Source organism: Strix aluco, chromosome 12 (genome assembly GCF_031877795.1).
Source record: "Strix aluco isolate bStrAlu1 chromosome 12, bStrAlu1.hap1, whole genome shotgun sequence".
Taxonomy (NCBI): Eukaryota; Metazoa; Chordata; class Aves; order Strigiformes; family Strigidae; genus Strix; species Strix aluco.
In genome coordinates, this window is record NC_133942.1 from 15,488,441 (window position 1) to 15,511,535 (window position 23,095).

Here is a 23,095-nt window from a genome sequence, read left to right on the forward strand (position 1 = left end):
GACATTTACAGACATTATTGACAATGCAGCCTTAAAAACATAAGACAGAAAGAAAGAGAAACATCTGCATTGGTTTTGATTGTTTAATACTCAAGAGTGAAAAAGTGTAAAATCACAAAGCTTATACCACCACAAAAATGCAGTTTCATTACAAATGACCAAAACACAAGCTGCCTGCAAAGTTTCACACAGCTGACATCAAACAACCCAGTTTCAACATTCTTACCGTCTTTTTAAACACCTGCTATTCACAAACATCAGTCAATACAGAGTTCTAGGTCTCTCACACCTCTTTCTTTATATTCTATGCTCTATTTGCTTTCTAGACCAGTGGTTTACACATTTGGAAAACAGTGCCCCACTTCTGATCTATATCAGCATACAAATACATAGTTTTTACCCCCCAAATTACTAATTATATTTTAAAAGTATTTTGTTTAATCCAAACTCAGCAGTAAAGTTCTTATTTAATGAAAAGCACAACTTATATGAGTAAGCTTCAGAAGTGCACGCTGATCGAGGTTATATCACCAATCCTTTCAGCCACAGTTTATAATACTTAAGCAGAAAGTGATCATACAGGGTGAGTTAGTACATCAGACAGTAGGTTATATTTGCTTTTACTAGTAATGCATGTACCCGTGGCCTGAATCTGCAGATGCAACCATTAGGCCTGCAGGATGCGACTGTCACCTTAACTACATTTTTTTGCCTGAAGGTAGTATTATCCAAAAACTATCATTGTATCAAAATGTCTCAGGTTAATGAGAACTAAATGGAAAATGGGCTGCTTAAACAAAGATTTTTAAAACTTAAACCTTTTTTACATGACATATCTTTGTTTTCACAGCCTGAAATTATTCATGCAAAGGAACTGTCCATATGTTTAAACATTATGCTAATACACATTTCCAGTTCCCTACAATAAACTAACATTCCAATAGTTGATTAAAATCCTGTTCTTAAATAGAACTAAAGAAAATACACAGAACAAATTTTTCCCTCCAGACAAACAAAATATATCTTGGTATAACCTACTACATCTGATAGCGATGTGTAAAGGAATTTTTAAAGAGCTGTTGTTGCCTCAGTGGAAACAATACAGATTTTTTTTCCTCTTTCACTGCTAAGGCCATCTACATTTTATGATTCACTTGCTCCTTACTGGTTTATTCCTTCATCTGACATTATAATCCTCTGAGCAGGTGAAGGTAAGTATTGGTATATTTGTTCCTAAGAAGCGTATCTGTCAAAGATTCCATAAGGTATCAATAAATGTGTTTGACCTTGTAAGTAGCTTTTTGTTGGTTACGGAATACATTTTCTACAGATATTTATGTCTGTTTTACAGAGAATGTTTAAGTTTCAGCTTAGAAAAAAAATTTGAGAAGACTAACACTGATTATTTTTAACTCTGTTGCTTATTACAGACCTGACTTCCTCCCTTATGCAGTTACTTAATACTTGAAGTACAGAATCTGATTGCTTGCAGTTAGGCATCTAGCTGGAAAATTCTGCCTTATACATGATTATTAAAATAAACACAGAGATGTTACCATCTTTAAAATTATAGGGTCAGCTAAGGAAACAAAAGTATAGGATGATATTAGAAGTACTACAATTAATAGCACCCTATTTATAAATGGAAGCACAATATCTTTTTTGAACACATATCAATAATTTCAAAAAAATATTATTATCCATTACACAGTGAACAGTATAAACAGGCTTAGCATACATGCCTTTAGTGCTTCTACCCAACTCAGTTTCCTATTCATTTTCCAGCTGTTAGATACACTTCCAATTTCAACAAATGATTTCATAGTACATGATTGAAAAATATCCAATCCTGAGTACACTGGTACTCACACTTATACAAAATGAGGAAAACGTACAGAAAGTTTTGCAGTGCAAACAAACCTTTGAGTTAATCTTTGGAACATTAATAGCTTCGTACAGTTTCAAACTTAGTAACTAAGGCACACAACAATTAAACTGTCCCATATCTGAAACAGCAAGATATGTCAGTCAGCGTGGAGCTTCAGCTTTGCATTTACATTCGTATTATAAAGTAGCAGTCAGTTTTGAAAAATCTAGCTTCTGTTAATATTAAGGAATCTGAAAAGTGACTAGCCATGCCAGACTAAGATAGTTTAAGTGGATTCTAATATGGATTAACACACACAAAACTATGCTTACATAACCACAGGAAAAAAAATTCTGAGTCAGCAACCACCGGACTGGCACAATATAGCCATCCGGATACAGGTGTGTTTCTACCCTGCAGAGAAGGTGTGAGAGAGTGAGCAAATGTGCGTGTGTGTCTATGTAAAAATAGCAGCTTCTCATGTGAGTATTTTATTTCTTATATGCATCCAGTATGGTATCTTCTTACCCCAGTGACAAAAATATGTTGGCTGCTATTTCTGCTTCTGCTAGCACTGCACAGTTTAGTACAGCTGGTGGTGCTGGCTTCTGATCTGGACTTTGAAGTCATTGAATTATAATTGCAAAGTTAAATTATGTCCTTCATTTAACCAATGTGCAATCCAAGTGAAATTAGCTTATTTTCAAATGACTTAAGTAGAAACCAACTTTGGCCTAAGGCAAATCTTACAACAGAAAAAAAACGAAAAAAGGAAAATTCAAATCTCAGGTTGGGTTTGCAGGGCTAGTAATTGAAAAGGGCCTCTTCTCATTTGTAAACAAAGAAAGGATTATCTGGAAATGACTTGACACACAATGATCATAAGTGTCACCAATGCCATTCTTACATGTTTGCTTCAGAACAGAGCACATACTAGCTAATTTCACTGTGTTAAGAAATTAGGCATTATATAATCATGTTTGACACTTCACACTTACCTTTAGCAATACCTACTATCAAGGTAACCCATATACTGCAAAATTAGTTTATGTTATTAATGTACATAGCCACTGAATCTGTAAAGAGTTCTCCTTACCTCAGTGGAAACACTATCCAGCCTATTTTTTAAATTCTTTTTAAAGATATTAAATGTACTACTATCTAACCATAAAAATCACTATTTCTCATTAGGAATACTGTGAGAAATTCAGTGTTACCTCTTTCTTCTTTGCACTGCATTCTAGCTATACAAATAATACCATTTTTGTCAACTCTTGCTATGCTTAGTTTGATACTACAGAATCGTATTTATTTTTTATAGTTGTGATAACTGTATCTTAAAAGGCTTTCATTAGGTATTGCATATAAGTACACAGAAATAGAACTGAAAATCAGCTACCTACCACTCTCATTAGTCTTATATTCTGTTATATTTGTGGTTAGTAGCTTGAGATTTAAATAGAATTGCTGAATATTTTAGTAACCAAGTACAATACAGTATTAAAAAAAAAAGTCCTATTCAAGCACACACTTATTAATTGACCTGCTTCCTTTGAATTCCCCAGTAGCAAATTCCTGTCTCTACAGGTGGAAAAATCTGAAGTTATTGGACACAGGTCTCTGAGGAAAACATATTAATAGCATGATTTCTCCCCAAAATAAAATTTCCAATAAAGGAAGAAGTGTGATGAATAGGTAGAGGCTTAGATTCAATAATTCTCAGTCCAGTATTAATAATCTAAATAGCTTGAGTGTTTCCCCATCCCTTTTTTTCTCTTTTTTTTAAAAAAAAGGATAATCAAAAATATGTATAAACAATTTACGAAGTAGACTTCATTAAAGTGTCCTTTCAGAACCACTGTCCATCATTATCATCATCATCTTCCTCCTCATGGTCCAGATAGAGAAGAGCAACTTTCTTTTCATCAGAAATAACTGACCTTTGGTCTACCATTCTTTGCAACTGTACAGTTTTATCAAAAAATGACTTTTCCACTACTTTTTCACCATGATCTTGAGAAAAACTGGAGAGAACGTAGCTTCTTCTTTCATTGTCATTTTCTACAATCCGGTCACTTTCAACTTCAATCTGTGACTGACTAACAGAAGGGTCTTGCTTATTGGATATGAGCATTGTTGCTTGCTGTTCTCCACTTTTTACTGTAGATATTCCACCCATATTGGAAACATCCATTTGAAAAGTAAAAGATGTTTCCTTCGATCCTACTTTAATATGCTTTACAGGTCTACTGCTCTCAGATGACTCTTTTGTTTGTGAAGGATCTTCCAGCGTTTCAGGAATAGGTCTTGTAAAGATTATTTGCTCAGTGTGAGTTTCTACAGGACTTATTTTAACGTGCCTGAAAGATCTACTGATATCTGAGCTTCCTTCTTTCTCTGAAAGATGTCCTCCTTTGTTAATGAGTTCTGGAGTTTCAGAAACTGAGCCCTGATATATGATTTGTTCAGTGGTCTCAACTCCCACTTGACCTAGTCTAACACGCTTTATTGAGCCTTCTGAAACAGTCTGGTCTTCCAGTTCACTGATTTCTGTGTGCTCAGAGATGGGCCCTTGGTAGACAATTTCTTCCGCTGTCATAAACTCTTGAGGACCCATCTGAATGTGTCTGACTGAACTTTCTGTCGGTGAGAAGTCTGTAGCGTCACTGACCTCCACTTTACCAGAGATTGGTCCTTCAAAGATAACTTGCTCAGTATGAATCTCTTTTGGACCTAATCTAAAGTGTCTTATTGATCTGCTGAAATCCACAGACTCTTCTGTCTGAGAAAGGTTACCTGAGCTATTGAGCTCCAGAGAGTCTGAAACAGGCCCTTCAAAAGAGACTTCTTCAGTTACTTGCCTTGATCCTACTGTGACATGTCTTGTGGACCTGTTGAAGTCTGTTGAAAACTTCTGGGAAAGATTTCCAGAATCAGTCTCTTCTACAGTTGTAGTAATAGGGCCTGTATAAATTATTTCTTCTGTGGTTTGGATTTCTTTAGGACCCAGTTTAAAATGCTTCACAGATCGGCTAAACTCTGATGATCCTTCTTTCTGAACAAGATCTTCTGTAGCACTGAGCTCCAGCATTTCAGAACCAGGCCCTTCACATACTATCTGCTCAAATCTCTGAACTTGTGCTGGACCAACCTTAATATACCTTATGGATTTGGTCTCATCTGTTGATTGTGGCGAGTGAGAGGCCTCTCCAAAATCTGAAGTTTCCAAAACCGAACCGTCATAAATAACTTTTTCAGTGGTATGATACCCTGCGCTACCGCTGCTCCTCATTGTGGATGAGTGATAGACTTCTTGATCAGCCAAAGGAGTGTATTTATCACTGCGGGAAGAAACATCTATCTTGCTTCTATCATCAACAGCTCTCTCTGAGCTCTGTTTTTTCAGGGAGTGCAATGTTGCTTTCTCCTTCTCACTTGCAATTACTTCATCAAGCTGAGCTACATCGAATTCATCAGTATTAAGGGTCTGTGACAGATTGACTTCAGCAACGATTGTCACCAAGCCACCCTCCTCTGTTTGATCAACTTTTTTGATATCAAATTCTAAGCTACTGGAGTCAGCTTGGTTTTCTTTTGTTAATGCAGACAGTTCCTCTTTCACACTTTCTGGAAGACTGCCCTCCAACTGGTCCAAAGCTTCCTTCAACTGATGTTTAGGGTCCTTCGTTTCCTTTGATAAAAGTCCTCTTATTGAAGTCTGAAATTCATGGGGAATTTTAATTTCTTTTTCAATAACAATGGATTCAACATGTGATGTTTCAGCTTCAGGATGCTCTTTTAGAATATGGGCACTTGCTTCCTCCCCTATCACTTGATATGTTTCTTCTGGAGAGCTTACACCTTCATCTCTCTTACTTTGTGTGCCTTGCAAAAATTCATCTTGCCAAGAATACTTAATAGTTGATTCTTCTTCTATATGAATTTGCCCATATACTGAGTCATCATCTTTTTCATTAATAATAGGATGATCATCAGGAACAGATACAAAATATTTTTGTTCAATAGGTGAGTCATCTTCCTCAGTTACTTCTTCCACATGAGTGAAACTCTCATGGCGTTGTTTCTTCTTTTTAACATCTTCATACGTGAACGTTATGTTTTGTTCCTCCTCATCACCATAACGCCTCTCTCTCTCAGGGAATGTATCTTCCACTTCCTCTACTTCAAAAGGTGTTGAAAAATCAGTCCTTTCATTAGTGGCATAATCCAGTGGCTCCTCTACAATCTCAACATTAACAGACATGTTCTTTCTGCTCTCATTTCCTTTCAGGCCATGATGTACTATATTTTCTATCTCCTCTTTGGAAGGAGTTCCTGCAACACCCTCTCGAACCACTTTTCTAACATCCTGGTTTGATAGACCTCTTATGTCAGCTTCATCAGAAATATCTATGTTTTCTTGAAATTGGGATTGCACTGTGATCTCAGTCTTGATTTTCCCATCATCTGGTTGTTCTTGCTTATTGAAATAGGTCACTTTCTTGTCTGTTGATATTTGTGAACTAGAAGACTGTGTAAAGCTTTTAAGAATGTCAGCAACAATATTCTCTGCTATATTTTCAGTTGACAGAGTTGCCATTTTATGACTTCTGTCACTCACTTGCTCTTCATCTTTCAGACTCGATTCTGCTTCTGAAACACTAACTTTGTGAATTTCAGCAGGCTTAGTTCCATGGTCAACTGTTTCTCTTCCATAGGAAGTTTTAAAACCTTGTAACCTTATTTCTTTATTACTCTGAGATTCTTTGTCAGGAGCTGGCATTTCAAGACTGATAGGTATCTCAATGACTCCTTTGCTTCTTGATTCCAGGGTCACATTTGTATCTTTTTTGGTTGATTCACTTTTCAAAGTTCTTGCATTAGAAATATCACTCCCTGTTAACTTCTGGTTAATTACTTCCTCACGGGTATATTTTTTCTGCTCAGTCTTCCTTCCAAAATCAACAGTTCTTTCTTCTATAAAAGGTTTTTCATCTGTTTTCTTTTTCTCCTCCTTTGTTTGTTTCTCTAGCTTATCTTTTTCTTTCAGCAGAGATTTTTTCTCTTCAGTTGGTTTGCTGCCTCCACTTTTTTCGTTTAGCGTAATCTGAGTTTCAGTTATGGTTTCTTCATATTTAGATGGTTTAAAACTGGTATTCAGCTCATAAGTCGGAAATCTAGTGAAGCTTGGTTTTGTTCTTACATTTTCAGAAATCCCTGGCTTTGTGTCAGGCTTGTGGTCCTTGTCTGATTTTTCAGCGTTTTCCGATTGTTTGGAAAAAGATACTGTGGATGAAGTTGTAATTTCTGTTTTCTTCCTTTCTGGAATTGTCTTTTGCTGCATTTCAGTGTTTTTCCAGCTACTGTAGGCTGGAGTAAATGTTCTTAACTCTTTGTGGTCTGTTAGAATCCTTTCATCCTTTGTAACAGTTGTTGAAGGGCGATATATTGAACCAAGTATCTCTCTTCCAAAAGCTCTTCCACTAGCTGTTGTCTGTGATCCAGCCTGTGTTGACTGAGCTGAGTAACGTGCAGAACTAGTATTTGTCACTGGCATTCTGTGTCTTCTATCAGGCATCCTGATAGCTGGTGAAGCTTTATTTCTATTTCTTTCTTGGTAAGTAGAGTAAATATCCGTGTAGTTATATGAAGTGTTTATAACATCTGCAAAAAGAGCATAGGTAACCAAACATGAAAATAATGGCTTGTATCCAAAAAAATATAGAGGGCATGAACTAAGAAATTTTATACTAAATTTTTGAAAGAAATAATGGCTTCATTTTCAGTGGAGCTTTGTAAAAGCATTCCTGTAGGTTTTGTGTGATAATTAAGTCTATGCATAAATTATATTAAAACTGAAAGCAAAGCTTTTTATTAAGTTGCAAATTCTTGCCATTTTTACCTGTTGTAAGCTACAGGGTATTATGGCATTTACATAAGAATTACATGTATTTATATTATTCATTTACATTCACAACTTATTATTAAATAATGTATGCTAATATCCTAAGCTTGTTTTGCTTCATTAGTCAAAGTGGCCTGAAGTTTCTCAGTTCCTATTGTGAATTAATGGCATACCTGCCATCACATAGTGGAAACTGAAAACACAAATACAGCCCTTCACAGCCACAAGATACAAGAAGGTACAACAAGGGAGAGAAATAAAGAACCTTTACATTGTCTGGCTCTAAGACCAAGCAGCACTACACAACTAAAATCTCCTACTCTGAAAAAGCTAGCCACACCTCCTCTGACTTCTGGTAGTGTTTCCTGGTCTGTGGTAACCACAGAATATGCCTGAGAATTGTCTGCAAAAGCACTGGCTAGTCCAGATCAAAAACATGCCAGGGACAGTACTAACAATTTAACAGCACAGGCAATTCTATGTGAGCGTTTCAGCCTAGGCCCTAGTCTGTTTAATTTACTACTACAGACACAGCCTTCAAATCTCTTCTGGGACTACTGTCTATGATGGTCTGATGATTTTAAGACTACACATTGTTAAACTCAGGAGTATCATCGAGAGTAATTCTGTTATTAATAACAATGACCACAGCAGTCAGATCAAAGGTCTATCTTATCTAGTATCCTGTTTACAGTGACCAACAGTAGATACATGAAAAAGAGTATAATAACAGGGCAAGTAAATAGTGATACTTCCCTGGTATACTCTCACAGCCTCCAGAGATTTGCAGCTCCTAAGATAGAAATGGTATCTTTATGTTTAATAAGTCTTTGATTTTTCTTTCATTACTCTGCTAAAATTTCTCTTTAAACCCATGTAAAATTAGTAACACTCACAGAGCCTCATGATGATGAATTCCATGGTTTTAACTACATGTTTTGTTAAATACCTCTTGCGTTATACTTCAAAACTCTCTTAAGACCTATGGACTTCTAACAGTTCTTGCACTATTAGAGCTATGAAACATCACTCCCTACTTAAAAATCATAACTCAAGTGGAGAAGGTATCTCACATAGAATAGCACCATGTTGATTTAAAATATTAACACTCAAAACCAATTCAATATTCATTTCGCAATACACTCAAAGGTGTTCTTCAGGAATACTATAACACAATAGTTTCCAGTTAAATTTAATTCCATTCAACATTCATCTTTTAATATTCATTTTTTACCTTGAGGCAATTTCCCTGTGTGCTGATCTCTCCATGTAATAATCCACTGGTTGCTCTCCCCTTCTAACAAAGCTCTACAAAACACATAAAAAGGCATTCTGTTAAAATATTGGGAAGAATAATCATAATATTTAACATTTGTAAGTCTTACAAACTGAAAAAATTACCCTGCAGTTGGGTCAGATCTGAGTGCTTTTCACACCCCATATTTTTATTACTAGGAAAGAGAAATCCTTAGCATCTTCCAGACTCTTAGTTTGCAGAGTCCAGTTCATGAGAACAATGCAATAATCTTACAGTAGGTGACAGCAGCAGACACAGTACAGTTTTAGATCAAATCTTCCCCACTGGCCAATGTACTGCTTCCTGACATGGACAAGGTCCACTGATTTCCACTATGGAATCATACAAGCTAGCAATTTTTTCCAGAACGATGAACTTGTAACAGAGTTAAGAGAAAACAAAGCCACACAAAACTTAACAGATATTCAGTAAAGCTTTCCCAGAGAAAGACATGGAGATGTTTTATAAAGAAAAGGCAAAAATGAAAAAAAAATAAATTTGCAAGCAAATAGCCAGCAGCGTTCCTGCTGGTCATCTAGTACTAAAGGTGTTGTTGAAGTGTGATATATGAGGGAACTGTTAGAGCCACAATTTGTAAGTTCTATCCTTTTCAAATTAAAATTGAAGGAAAATATTACTTCTACTGTCAAACACTGGCTAGTGCTGGAGGAAACAACTTACAGTATTAAAGTAACTATTCTTAGTTCCTGTTCAATTGGAAATCAACACAGTGTATTTTACAACAGTGGACTAGGAAAATGCTTTCTGACAAACTGCTTGGTTTCTTTTAAAAACATCTCTTGTTTGTCCCCTCTGTTTCTCAGCCTTCCATTCATTCTTTTTTTGCAGTGACTCTCTAATAGCATCCATCTTTGCAGGGCCACAAGCTACATTATCCCCCCAAAAAAGTGCTCAACTGCAGCATTCTGGTGCAACAGCCTAGAAATTCTACGGCAGGTTCTTTCAATATGCAACGGAATGCCATAATCAATACGGTAACTTCAGTGTTTTTATATTCACTTCTACTAGCGAGATATCCGTTTCATCATTTTCCAGTTTTGGAAATGCCGGATGTTTTGCACTGATAACATACAGCTGCACCATAAAAGTTGTCAAGAGTAAGTCTGGAGGATTATGATAGCCAAGGCTTTTGACTCCCTAGGGGCGGAGTTGAAAGCAATTTAGGATTGTGGTAAAAACACATTTGCTGGGCATTTCTGTCAAAATTAACAAAGTAGGCATTTTAAATGTCACCTGTAGATTTCACGTGACTGATCACTTCAAACATTATATGCTTCTTTTGATTTCTGACTGCCTCTAGATTCACTAGGGCAATACTACATCAGCAAATTGTCATTAGTAAGGTTTTCTTTGCAATCGTGGATTTGCCTAGATTCAGAAGAAATGCCAGGTTAAAATTACCTAACATATTTACAGGTCACTTTCTCCCTTTAAAACAGGTTCAGATGGACACTTGCCATCTATTTTGTTATTAAAAAAAAACAAAGTAAAAGCAAGTTATCTTCATGTTAAGAGAGGCTTTATAGCAATTATATGACTTCAACACATAATAGAGAATGTTCCCAAGACCAAACATCTGATGAAGCTAGTGAATACAAAAAAAAATTGCTCTGATAGACATACGCTAGAGAAGCTGGTAGTGACGCTGCAGAAACCTATCAAGGAGATAGCAATGAAAGCGTTAACCATGACGAAGGAAACTAGGAATGTGGGTAGTTTGACTAAGGATTTCTGGCTGCTGTTAAAACAACAGTTGTTCGGTTGCTGCAGCAACATATGAAGTCACTAAAAATAAGTTCCAAGAGGTAACTGTATATGGCGAAGGGCAACAGCACACAGAAAAGCTGGATCTGAAATATTACTACTGAAAATACTTTGTATTTGAAAAACGGAAGGCAAAGCTTCGTGAAACCTCTATGAAGCTGGATGGTGAATCAGGGTTTTACTGTACACAGACCGTAATATGTATGTCCTCAAGCTTATCAGATAAACAAAAAAATGTTAAACTGATTTTGGCTTAATAAACTAGCATGAGAAACTAGTGTAATGTACTGAGCACTGGCTTGGAAGCCAGCAAACTCGGGTTATGTTCCTCAGCTTGACCATAGCTTCAGTTTATGCAAGTCATTTTGCTTCTCCGTTCTCTCGCATCCTTTCCTAATACTAATCATTTAAACTATAAACTCTTCGTGGTAAGGACTGCTTTCAAACTTAAAACTGCCTGAAGAATAGGGTGTTAGTCTCAACTGTATGAACTCTTAAGTATTCACAGTAATAACAGAAAGCATTCCTCTAAGCAGCACTTATAAAAAATAACCATGTCAGCTACTTCCTGGAAATCCAATCCCAAATGACATGTACACACATTGTGTTAAGTGTTGCCAGAAAATATTCCAACTGCACCTTTAACTCATCTCATTATTAATGTTATTCATTTAAAGTTAGCAGCACCATGCTAGTCAGCCCCAAGCCCTATAGTGTGCTGGATGACAAGAGAAATAACTAGTCCATGAAAGCAAGTGGATGAGAAACTGGCTGGGGTGGGGAGAGAGGAGTTACCAAAAAACAAAAGTATGTGGTGCAAATGTTATGGTCATTCACAACAGCAATGACTTTGTTTCAACTACAGAAACCCAAAATCTCAGATGGGCGCAGTTAGCCAGCAGGCCATAAAATTTCATCCTCTCTATCCTGGGTATTTGGTAAGGAGTCACAAAAATAAACCTTTCCAGGAAGTGGAATGGAAGAAGATTTTTAGGGGTAACCATCACAGGATGGGAGGACTGTGTGAAGAACAGCAGGTAACTGCATGTTAAATTCCCTGGGTGTAGAAAACTCCGAATGTTCTCAAAACAAATACAGGAATAGGACATATCGGATGGTACAAGTTGTAAATAGGAAATAAGGATTCTGACTGAAAAAGCTGTGGTGAGTAGCTGAGGAGGCCTTAATGTTGGTGATGATTTCTTGAGAGGAAGGCATGGTAAGGGTCAGAGGAATTGTTGATGGAAGAAACCAACCGAAGGGGGATTGGAAAGTATGCCTGACAAGTGTATTAAGAGATCCTGACAATGACCGTGACAAACAAAGGAAAAAAAAAAAAGAAAAAAGAAAAAAAAAGCTTTGTAGCCTCCACTGCTTCAAAATGCAGAGTGGTAACCTAGAATAGAACATTTGCATGACACTAGGATTTCAAAGCAAAATCTTTTACTCTTCAACAACAACATATTTTACAGAGGGCAGAAAAACTACTGAAACCTACGGCAGAGGCTCTGGGCAGCTTCTGCTATTTGAAGATAAGCTTCTGATAGCTGAGGAGAAAGGCTTGATAGTAATTCTGATCCTAGGCATATTTTCTACCTCCTAAAATTAAGTGTCATGAATAATTCACCACTACTCTCTGGAAATAAAACTTAAGCATAGTCTAAGTAGTTGTGGTTTTGCAGGGTTCCAAGAACACAGACCAAAACTGCAAGACACTCAATAAACATTTACTTCAACACTGGTAAAAAAGGATTGGGAGTGAAGATTCCCATGAGGTATAACTTCATAAAGCCACATAAGACATATATTTCACTTCCTAAGTGAGTGTCAGCTCCCAGAGCAGGAAGGGTGAGTAGAATCAGAGAACAAGTACACTTGGTCCCTGGGGAAGGGTGTTCCTTGCAACAGTGATCATTCTTGCCAGTCCAGGAGCAATGTTGCCTTATGGAAAGAATTGGCTTTAAAACAGGAGCTGTAGGAGTTGTAAAACAAAGAGAAAATACAGTGTGGGAGGTACAAAGAAAGCACAAAGAAGTAGACCAGATACCACACCCTTAACCTATAATGCCAGGAGAAGAGGAGGTGCCAAGGCCCTCAATGGAAACTTCTCAATGGAAAAATCAGGACGTTGAACTAAGTGCAAATAGGTGCTTTTTGTTTCCAGTATGCATAAGCAAGGGTATATGCCAGTATCCTTCACAAAAACAAACTGAAGCTGGCTTCACATGCCCTGGTTACCACAGATAAAAAAACCTGGGAGAGGAGCAGAATTTGAAAAAGTACATAGGTGAGCAGTCCAGAATTCTCCTACTAGTGGATCCATACTGAATCCCTCCCACAGCAGTGTTGATAAAGGCATACAGTAGGGAAGGCATTATTTTCCTAAGTGAAGGGAGAGTAAGAAAACAAAAGGAATAGGTAAAACTGCATAAATGTAAAAACACAAATCAAAACAATCACTTTTCAGCTTCTGATATTCTAAAAGAATTTTGTTTGCAGGCATTAGATAGCATGTGTTCTGATGTGTAGCAAGACCCATTCCTCTGCTTCCATCTGTAGATCTGTTTCAGTAGGTGGATGCTCATTTGTCCACTGAAGTCTGCCATGCCAACGCAATCAGTGATACAAGTTGCATTCACTACAATCAGATAAAGAAACCCTACAGGTTAAGGAGCTTCTCAACTGGACAACACCACATGCTGCAGCTGATGCTGACTTGTTCTCCTTTCATTAAGAAGGTCAGGGGATCCTTAGACAAACCAATAGTGCTCAGATGATCAGTGATATGACCTTTGGAGAAGTTCCAGAATTTAATGGGCTTACAGGGTTTTACAGAGCAGAAGCACTGACGGTTCACATATTAACTAAAAGCGTGTCCAAACAACTAAATATCTGGGCATTATCATTTCTACTTCTGGATGAATACTAATCATCAAAACAATTCCGATAATTCTGTTATTGTGAAAGTGCTAATCCCATTTTGCAGATGAGTAAACTGAGGGAGAAAGTTTAAGTGGCAACAGTAAAAGTCAACATCAGAGCTAGGATTAAATTCAGAAGAATCATATGTTTTAGCAAAGTTAACAGAATTAACACTCACAGATAAGGATTGCAACTGGCTACTGTTTCCACAGTTTATTTTCTACTAGTAATGCTCCAGATACTACTGGTTTTCCAAGGATCACAGGGATCCCACTCCACCAATAAACATCCAGGTACTGTTGCTCACCAACTGACTACAAATTACTTGTCCCACATACTGCTTGTGATTTCATCTTGTCCAGAAGCCAGCCTTGGTCTGCACCTCATAGCACACAACGCTCGAGCCATCTTGGACAGATCATTTTTGTTCTTTGATGGACTACAGACATCCTTTGCTCACTAGTCTATTATCATGCTACTCAGAAGTTATTCCTTCAAGCTTCTCATTTTCAGTTTTGAAACTACAATTAAATTTCATATTTATCAGTGGATTGCTCTAGTCTACACATTCCACCCATAATTCAGCTGGTGCCATCTTTATCCAGACTTAGATGCTTATTGATTCACAGCAACGCAGGTTGAATATGAATAAGGCACACAATATAGACAAGCTAATGACTGAGGCATACTCCTTAAAGAGAATACAAAAGTAGGCTGACATTAAATTTTTTCAAATTACTACTTTGCTCAGTAAGAATTACTGTAAGTATTTGAAGATCAATATCTCAATGAAATTTATTGAAAATATTGTGCTAGTTGTAAAAAAAAAAATACCATGATCTTTACAATAAGGTGGTATCTTCCTCTAGTTTTGGTTTGTTTTGGGGTTTTTTCCTTCCTAATCACTTTTATGCCCTGTGCCAACTGATACATCATGATTTTCCAGACAGAATTACTCTGGCTTTTCAACCCCACAGCTACTACGTGGCTAGAGAGATATACAGTACTGAAGATTCATTAGCAGAGATGTTTGCTGATATCTCACACTTCAACCAAACATGTTTCCATAACAAACCAAGGATGGAGAAAGCCAGGATTTAATCAGACTGACTTTTCTGTTATCTTCCCACTATCCTACAACTGAAACAAGAATGGGGAACTCACTCCTTGTATGGATGCTGCAGGTGGACACTAATCAACATATTTAAACAGGGAAATGTGCCATGTAAGTTGACAGATGGCAATTACACTACCTCATGTTTTATTGATTGCAGTTTAGGGATACTGGCTCCTCAGAGCTTGTAATCAAATATTGCATCAACAATTCACATCAATTTGGTATCAACTTGACCAGGACTAAGAAGGTTTCTTACATATCACTATATTTGTACAAAGTTAATAGGATTCCTATGGATTATATTGGCTTCTCTAATACACTGTTCTGGGGACAGAAGAAAAGAATGAATTACTACCAGAGATAGTTTTGCTCGAGTGATCAAATTCCAGTCACCTCTGCCCACTGGTAATTCTTATCAGTGTTACTAATGAATAACGGTATTTTACTATTCTTACAGTTTTCTCAGAGATCTCAGACAACTCCACATGTATTAGCAGTCTTCTGAAGGGGTGTTATCTTCCTTTCACAGACAGCACAGTTAGTTCAAATGGCATCGTGACCCATGTCACAGAACAAGCCAACAGCAAGCTAAAAACTGGTATTAGGGGTCCATTCACTCTATTTAACAAACTGTGATATATACGAGTCTTCACTGGAGACCCTAAAAGTAGTTGTCTGTAATTTAAATGCTGGAAAGAGGATGAATGGGGCTCCTGTATCTATAAAAAGTGATTTAAATTATCCTCTGATTAGACAGGAGTGTGACCGCAGTTCTTACCTATAGGTTTCAATTTCAAGGATGAGGCCTGCTTTCACCTGCAGTAGTTCTTGATAATCCTTCAGGTAATCTGTGATCGACATGGTCAGGAACTGCTTTTCTTCTTCTAGGGCGTCGATTATCCTCTAAACAGAAATACTGATTTTTAGTTTTGAACCAACATAAAAATCTGTACACTTGAATGCCTAATAATTTAAAACTTTTAATTAAAAAATAATAATCTGAGAGAATAAATCAATATATTCCATCACTTCAAAAACCATAACAAATCAGCTCTACGACCTCCCAACATACAATCTGAAATACATTGTTACTGAAGCAGAGTTTTATGCTAAGATTTCATTTTATGCCTTACTAAGCTAGTTAAATATTTCAGTAAAACCCATTCAGATGCCCTGTACAAAAGTCATCAAGTATACACAGCAGGGGAAAATATACTTTTTTATAAATGTGACTTAAATGTCACATTTTGTCATTTTAAGAGCATAGATGTGCATGCTTAAATCATACTTGAGTTCAGGAATTTTGGTGATTACTTTGCTATGAGAACCTGGCCTATTTATCCATATCAGTATTTCCAGTTCCATAGACACGTGGGTCCAAATCACATGGATTCTAGCATCTGGAGACACTCATAGTGCCTAGAAGGTGAAGGATGAACCTCCAGAGGTTCCTTCAAGCCATGTTTTCTACAATATTCGGACACCTCTCGTAATCCACCCAGCTTTGTTCTAACTGATACTCAGAATATGTACAAGGGATTGCTCATTTTCATCTTGATAGTTAATTATAACTTTGTACCTTCATGGGGGGGGGGGTGGTGGTGGTGCGTGGGAGGAGTGTAATTTATATGACACTCACAAATGACTTGAGAGCAGCAGCACTGATGAGACACTAGGTAAGGCCTGCCCCACCTTTCTTTAACAAGTTTTGGACATGGAGAAAGGGACTGATGAACAGAAAGACCAAAGTCCAAAATGGTCTAGATTTGAACACACTCTGAAATACTAAATGAAAGATAAAGTACTGAGTAACTGTACACAACAGAAAAAGCAAGGAAGACTTATGCAACAGAACATTAAGACTTGACTTAGATCAAGACAACTGACCCCATGCTCTTGAAAAGAACATGGCAGAAAGCAAGTGCTTTAATCACTGGTGTTAGCTCTCACATGAAGGGTAAATTGCCATCTTCACAAAATTAAGCCCTCCCCTGATAATTGAGAGGAGCTTCTTCAGTACAGACTCAGAGCTGGAAGGATTGCTATTAGCTATTCAGTGTGGTTCTTAATGTCTTCTGCACTGTGGATAGAATCTACTAACCCAGATCAGTCCTCCTCAGCCATCAGACTGATGCTAACTGAAATAGATTACACTTTGTTCTGGGGACTGGGGAGACAGAAATTAAATCTCAGCAAAGGCCTGGTTCTGTTTTGTTCACATCACTCTGCAAGGACACTGAACTGTCATTTACAGAGCAAAATCTCATACACGTGTACAACACTGAACAGGAATTCATGACAGCTATTTTAGATTGCATCCTAATAAATGCTGTGCAATACAAACTGGAAAATCAAGACACTGATAGTCTAGTTTTAAAAAAAAAGAATCAAAACACAGCATTTATATGCAGCTAGTGTTCAAGTATCACAGTATGAGCAATAGCATAAAAATGAAGATACAGCAGAGGACTCCCCAGATTGGTTAATGCCAGTATGATATTCTAGGCAGAAGTAAGGTTTAAGAACTAAGAATATAAAGTGCTGGCATTTCAAACATTAATAGGTTTTTTTTTTTTCTTTTTTTAAGTAAAAGTAAAAAGAAAGCTTAATGAAGGAAGCTGCCTGTATCTTTATATACACATGGGTATATCTCTCTATATAACACGTTAGTATTTCTATTTCTTTATTTGCATTTGCAACTGTTGTTAAATGATTACACTGATGTTTTCTTGGACGTGACAAACCTTGTCTACAGTCTTCAATGTACCTACAACTCCCTTTCTGTGGCAGAAGACAGATCATAGTGGCATATCTGAAAAAGCACTATCACCCATCCAGCAGCCTCATCTGGACTGCAGTGGAGGTAACGTCCTGCTCGCTGCTGTGCATGGCCATACAGAACTGCTGACCTTTAGTGGCTCTGAGGCAACAATCCTGTTCAAGAACTGACCCACTGGAAACTCCCAAGATGAGAAGGGAAGAAGACTGCCAGGCCCTGCTTTTAAAAGGAAAAGGCTATCAAGCAAGAATGGACAGGATGTTGACAGAACCAGTGGAGTCAGCAAAAGCAGCAAAAGACAATACAGACTGGATCTCTGTGGGACCAGCCCCTCAGGGTGGTAAAAGCTCTGATACAAAACATGAAGAGATTCTGGTGTTGGTTGCCTCCCCAATTAAATGTAGAGACTAACCTATACATGTGCATGCATACGTTAAAAAGAGCTTCACAATGGGTCTTGCTGCAGTCCCAGAAGAATCTATATAGGGAATCTGTACATTGGACTACAGTGTGTGGAGCTCTGGAAGACTGGGGATATTCACACTTATCTAGACATAGGAACTCCAGTGCCTCACCCCCAAGTTCTGCAGTCTGGCTTTGAAAAGCCACCGAGATTCTACCCACTGGATTTGGAAAGTACTCAGGATCCAAAAGTTTGAGTTAATGATTACCATAAGGGGCTACATAACTCAGCCCACTGTGTAATAATTCTAAAGGAATTCATTCCAACAGGAGCAGACATTGTATAGACTGGATGGCAGACAGCCACTCGTCTAGCCCTCCAGTCACCGATGCTTAAACATAATGCAGAGGACAATTGGTCTTAAGTCCTGTTTCCAAACATGCCAAAAAGCACTTCGGCAAAGTTCAGGAGATTGCAAGCCGACAAACTTCCATTTTGCAAAAGATAACCTGTATTGTTACAGCTGTGTTTGCTTCACACAGGACTTTTCTGGAAAGATCTGTTTCTCAACCCCATCAATCCCATGGCCCCCCAAATCCCAGTGATGTCCTGCTAGAACTCACTAACTGAGCAGAAGTGATTTTCTCACCCTTCAGATGTTCCTTTCCAGGCAGCAGTGGGAAATTTTAGAAGGGCAGTAGGGGTAAAAGAATTTACTTGGGTTGTCCAAGCTGCACCTACTCAGGGAATAAAGAGAGGATTCCAGGCTCCAGCCCTTTCCATCTGGTACTATTTACTGATCCCAGAGCTCATTCAGCGGCTCAGCAGGGGAGGAACTGACACTGCGCTTAGCTGGCTAGAAATGATACACAAAAGAATGCACATGACATATTGATATTATATGTTCATTTGACAAGATGTCGTCTTCTTCTGTGGAGCTCACAACACTGATGCAGGAACCGATCCTAAACCCACTGTATTAATGAAAAATACCTGCCTCATTTCAAAGCAGCAGGATAAGCCCCGGCCATTTTTAGAGGGGCTTTAGACAGGGCTTTCTCAAATCACTGAGAGTTTTTGCCTAAGTGTTGTCACAGCACACAGCTAAAATTATGTAAGAGACCTACTGAGTTCATCCCTTTAGCACTCGGGACCAGTGAAAGTTTTCCAAACAATGTAATGATTTACAGCTTGCCTGGTTCCGCTAAATTATAATTCCAAATGCATATTTCTATTTCACATTGCTGAAAGCTTTAGCAAGGATAAGGACAGTGCAGGAGGCAAAGATGGACATATAAGGCAACTGGAAGATATATGGAAAATATGAGTAAATCTAATTGCCATTGCAGCTGCAATGAACAATAATCACTTGACTTAAAACTGTACATACATATCATTTCTATGTGACACTTTACAATAAATAAGCATGGAATAGATGCTCTTTAAAGAGTAGTTTAAAATCCATGCAGAACATACTTTCACCAGTAAAAGAAATCACGAGGGAAGAAAAAAAGCTTTGAGCACAAGACCAAAACCTGAAACAGCTGCTTCTACACATTCTGTAATTTTTCTTCCTGGATGTGAGCAAAAGCTATTTTCTTTCTCATGTATAGTAGACTGGCTGCTGGAAAAGGTCTGTCTCATTAGAAACCAAACATTTTCAGTATGAAACTGTTCAGAAGTTATAAACCTTATGATATCATTTTCACCAGAGTTTAAGTATTATCTAGATATATTTTCAAAGATAAGACAGCTCACATGTTTTCAAGCACTTGTTTCTTCTTGTATTACTAAGCTTTGAAGCTATTGTTCCTGTAAAATCCAAAGCATGCCAAATGCTCGTGAGAGTAAACCAGAAGTTTGTTATGTTGGTATCAAAATAACAATCCATTTTTGAGTATTTAATCAGGACAATTCAAGGGCATGCGTTGATTTTGATTATCTGACTTTACAACAGGCTGCTCTATCTCCACTTGCTCTTCTGAATAAAATTCTTTAAAAATACAAACATACAGAGACAACACACTGATATAAAAACACCTTGATAAGTTGAAAGAAAGAGTTTGGGATCCACACCCGTTCTAACTGGCTTTAGAAGAAAAACTTGTATCATGAATAGTGAACTATACAAAATGCTCTTAAAATAACACCATATTTAAAGGTTTTCAGTTTGAGCAATGATGATGGAAGATCAATCAAATTTTCATTATAAATCCCTAACAACAAATACAGACAGCAAGGAGGACATATTTTTGGAAATCAAAGTAACTAGATATTAGTAGGTTTATGTACATTTATATAAACTTATACACCTTTAAAAATAGGGAAAAAAGAGGGTTTTTTTCTTTACATCTTCACCTGGCTTTGACTGATGGATAGATCTAATTAGTGAGAGATTTATATATAACATCTTCTTCCAAAGCTTTGGAAGTGTTTACATACATGATTGGAAGAACGAGCTGTCCTGTCAAAAATGAAAAAAAAAATTATTTAAAAGTTAAAAGCCGTTCTGATTACTTCTTACATACCTAATCTGCCTCACTTCACAGCATCTGCAAACTATGCAACTTGCAAACAATCTAGCAATGTACAAAAACCAGACACACAGCAACAAGTCCCAGTCCTCTCCCAGTTGCCAGCATCTCCATAATCTACCATGGCTGCTGGACACAATGTGACCATTAGCACACGGGGTTCAGACAAACACCACGCTCCAGCAGAGTGTTAATAAAAGGTCTAACAATGAACAAAGGAAGCGTTGCCCTCAGGAAATCGATCGATGGTCTGGATGATCTAATACGTCCTCTCCACTCTAAATCTGATGAAGTGATATTTTGCTGTTCCGGCAGCTGCTGATCTGCCCACGCGCGCAGGGCGATTATGCGTCGTTACACCAAATGTTATTCTGACCACAAGCAAAATCTCAGCTGCAGCTGCTATAACCCTGTGTTTAACACCACCAACCATCCACCTCGAACAGATACCAGTCACCTACATCGTTAAAGTTTTATTTCAAAAAATTCCCACTCTGCTCACTGCCTGTAGCACAGTAATGAGTCTTCCTGCCCTTAAACAACTGAAAGTTTCCTTCGCTATGCTGGGGCCCACAAGCCCTTCTCTAGGCTCAGGGTGCACAGGAGCGTGTATAAAGCCGGAAGAAAATTCAGATCATTTCTCTGATCGCGATGGGTCACCCTCAAGTCTCACACTAGAAGGGAAGCGTCATGTCCCACCACATGGGGACTCAGTTCGTCTGCTCCCAGGGACTGCTCGTGTCCCCTGTGCTCCGGCCAACCCGAGCAGGAGCCCTGGCAAGCCTGCGCCCCAGCTCCATGCTCTTGGGCACTTGCCAAGGGCAAGTTGGGGAGCAAGCACCTGTCACCAGGAAGATGTCCTCGGGGTCACCGTCTCCCTTTTAATCCCCACCCTTCGCACCCAGCTCTCCCCGAAGGGAGCAGCGGGTCTCAAAGGGACTCCCTGCTCCACCCAGGGAGGGGCTCAAAAGCAACAAGCTCTTGCTGGGCCACCTCCTCTTCCAGGCTGGGGAAATCCTACTGCGGGGAGGCGAAGTGGGCTGAGGGGGCCCTGGCAGAGGGATTCCGGCACTTCCCGCAGCAGCGGGCGCAGGAGGGATGGGAGTTGCTCTCCGGGTGCTGAGAGCCAGGGTCATGGGAAATGGGACTCACGGCCCACGATGGGCCAGAACTGAGTGGGAGGGCGGCAGGAAGCTCAGAGGGGCGCCAGAACAAGCACCGGAGGGCAGGGAGGACGCGGCAGGGCGAAGAGGGCTGAGAGAGGCCCGGGACCGGCCCGGGGGGCACCACCACGCACCTGGTACTCCTCCACCTCAGCGCCGTGGCGGTCCTGCAAGGCGAGCAGCTCCTGCTCCAGCCGCTGCCGCAGCCCGCACAACTCCTGGCCCTGGCGGTGCAGGTCCTCCAGGTGCTGGCGGCACTGCCGGCTCTCCTCCCGCAGCAGCTCCAGGTTCTCCCGGCTCCGCTGCGCCTCCTGCTCCTGTAGCACCTGGATCTGCTCCTGGTAGCGCAGCAGGGTCTCCCGGCAGCTCTGGCTGAGCAGCATCTCGTAGGTCTCCTCCAGCTCCTCCAGGCTCAGCCCGGCCAAGGGCGGCGGCAAGGCGGCCAGGTCCACCCGCAGCTCCCGCATCTCCGCCGCCTCCCGCCGCTGCCGCTCCGCCAGGTGACCGTGCTCGGCTCGCAGCTGCAGCAGCAGCTCTTCCAGGGCCACGCACTCGCCCCTCAGCCGCTCCAGCAGCTCCCGCTGCCCGGCCAGCTCGGGTTCCAGCCGCCGCCGCATCGCCAGCACCTCGGCGCCCAGCACCTGCAGCTGCTCCAGCTCCCGCCGCAGCCCGTCCCGCTCCAGCTCCGCCTCCAGCTTCGCCCGACTCAGCTCCTCCAGCTGCATCCGCAGCCAGGCCAGCTCCTGCTCGGGCACCCGCAGCCCGATCAGCTCCTGCTCCCGCAGCTCCGCCAACTCCCGCGCCAGAAAGCGGTTCTCCTCCTCCAGCTCCCGCACCCGGGCCACGAAGACCCGCAGCCGGGCGTTGAGCTCCTGCAGCTCCCTCTTCTCGTCCCATCCCGCTTCCCAGCGCCGCCACATCTTGCCCGGGACGGGGGGTCGGAGCCGCGGTGGCCCCCGGGGGTACGGGCGCTGCGCAGCTGCCGCGGGGCTCTGCGGGACCCTTGCGCAACGCTCCCGCCGCCTGCCCGGCCCGGCCCCGCCCCCGGACACGCCCCTCCGCCGCGCCAGGCCACGCCCCCGCCACGCCAGGCCACGCCCCGCCGCCGCGCCGCGGCCCTGCGGCGCCCCCTGCCGGGCTCCTGGCGCCTCCCGCCGAGCGGCGCCGAGGGGGAAGCCAAAGCCCCGCCTAGGGGAGCAAAGCCCCGCTTAGCACCGCTCTCACGAAACCCCTTCCTCGGCATCCTTGTCCTCCCTTCCCGCGGTGTGCGGCCCTACCGGCTAAGGCTCAGCCCGCTTTTCCACCCCTGCACCCTGGGAACTC

The 23,095-nt window shown here is 40.3% G+C and overlaps 1 protein-coding gene across 1 annotated transcript; it reads right to left on the reverse strand.

Moving 5' to 3' along the window:
* Positions 1–69: 69 nt before the first annotated feature.
* On the reverse strand, positions 70–22,812 carry SYNM (synemin). Its single transcript, XM_074836952.1, has 4 exons — positions 21,907–22,812; positions 15,672–15,796; positions 9,007–9,080; positions 70–7,531 (listed from the first exon to the last, which is right to left on the reverse strand). The coding sequence occupies exons 1-4, from the start codon at positions 22,690–22,692 to the stop codon at positions 3,717–3,719; spliced, it is 4,800 nt and encodes a 1,599-aa protein (XP_074693053.1). The 5' UTR covers positions 22,693–22,812; the 3' UTR covers positions 70–3,716.
* Positions 22,813–23,095: the final 283 nt, after the last annotated feature.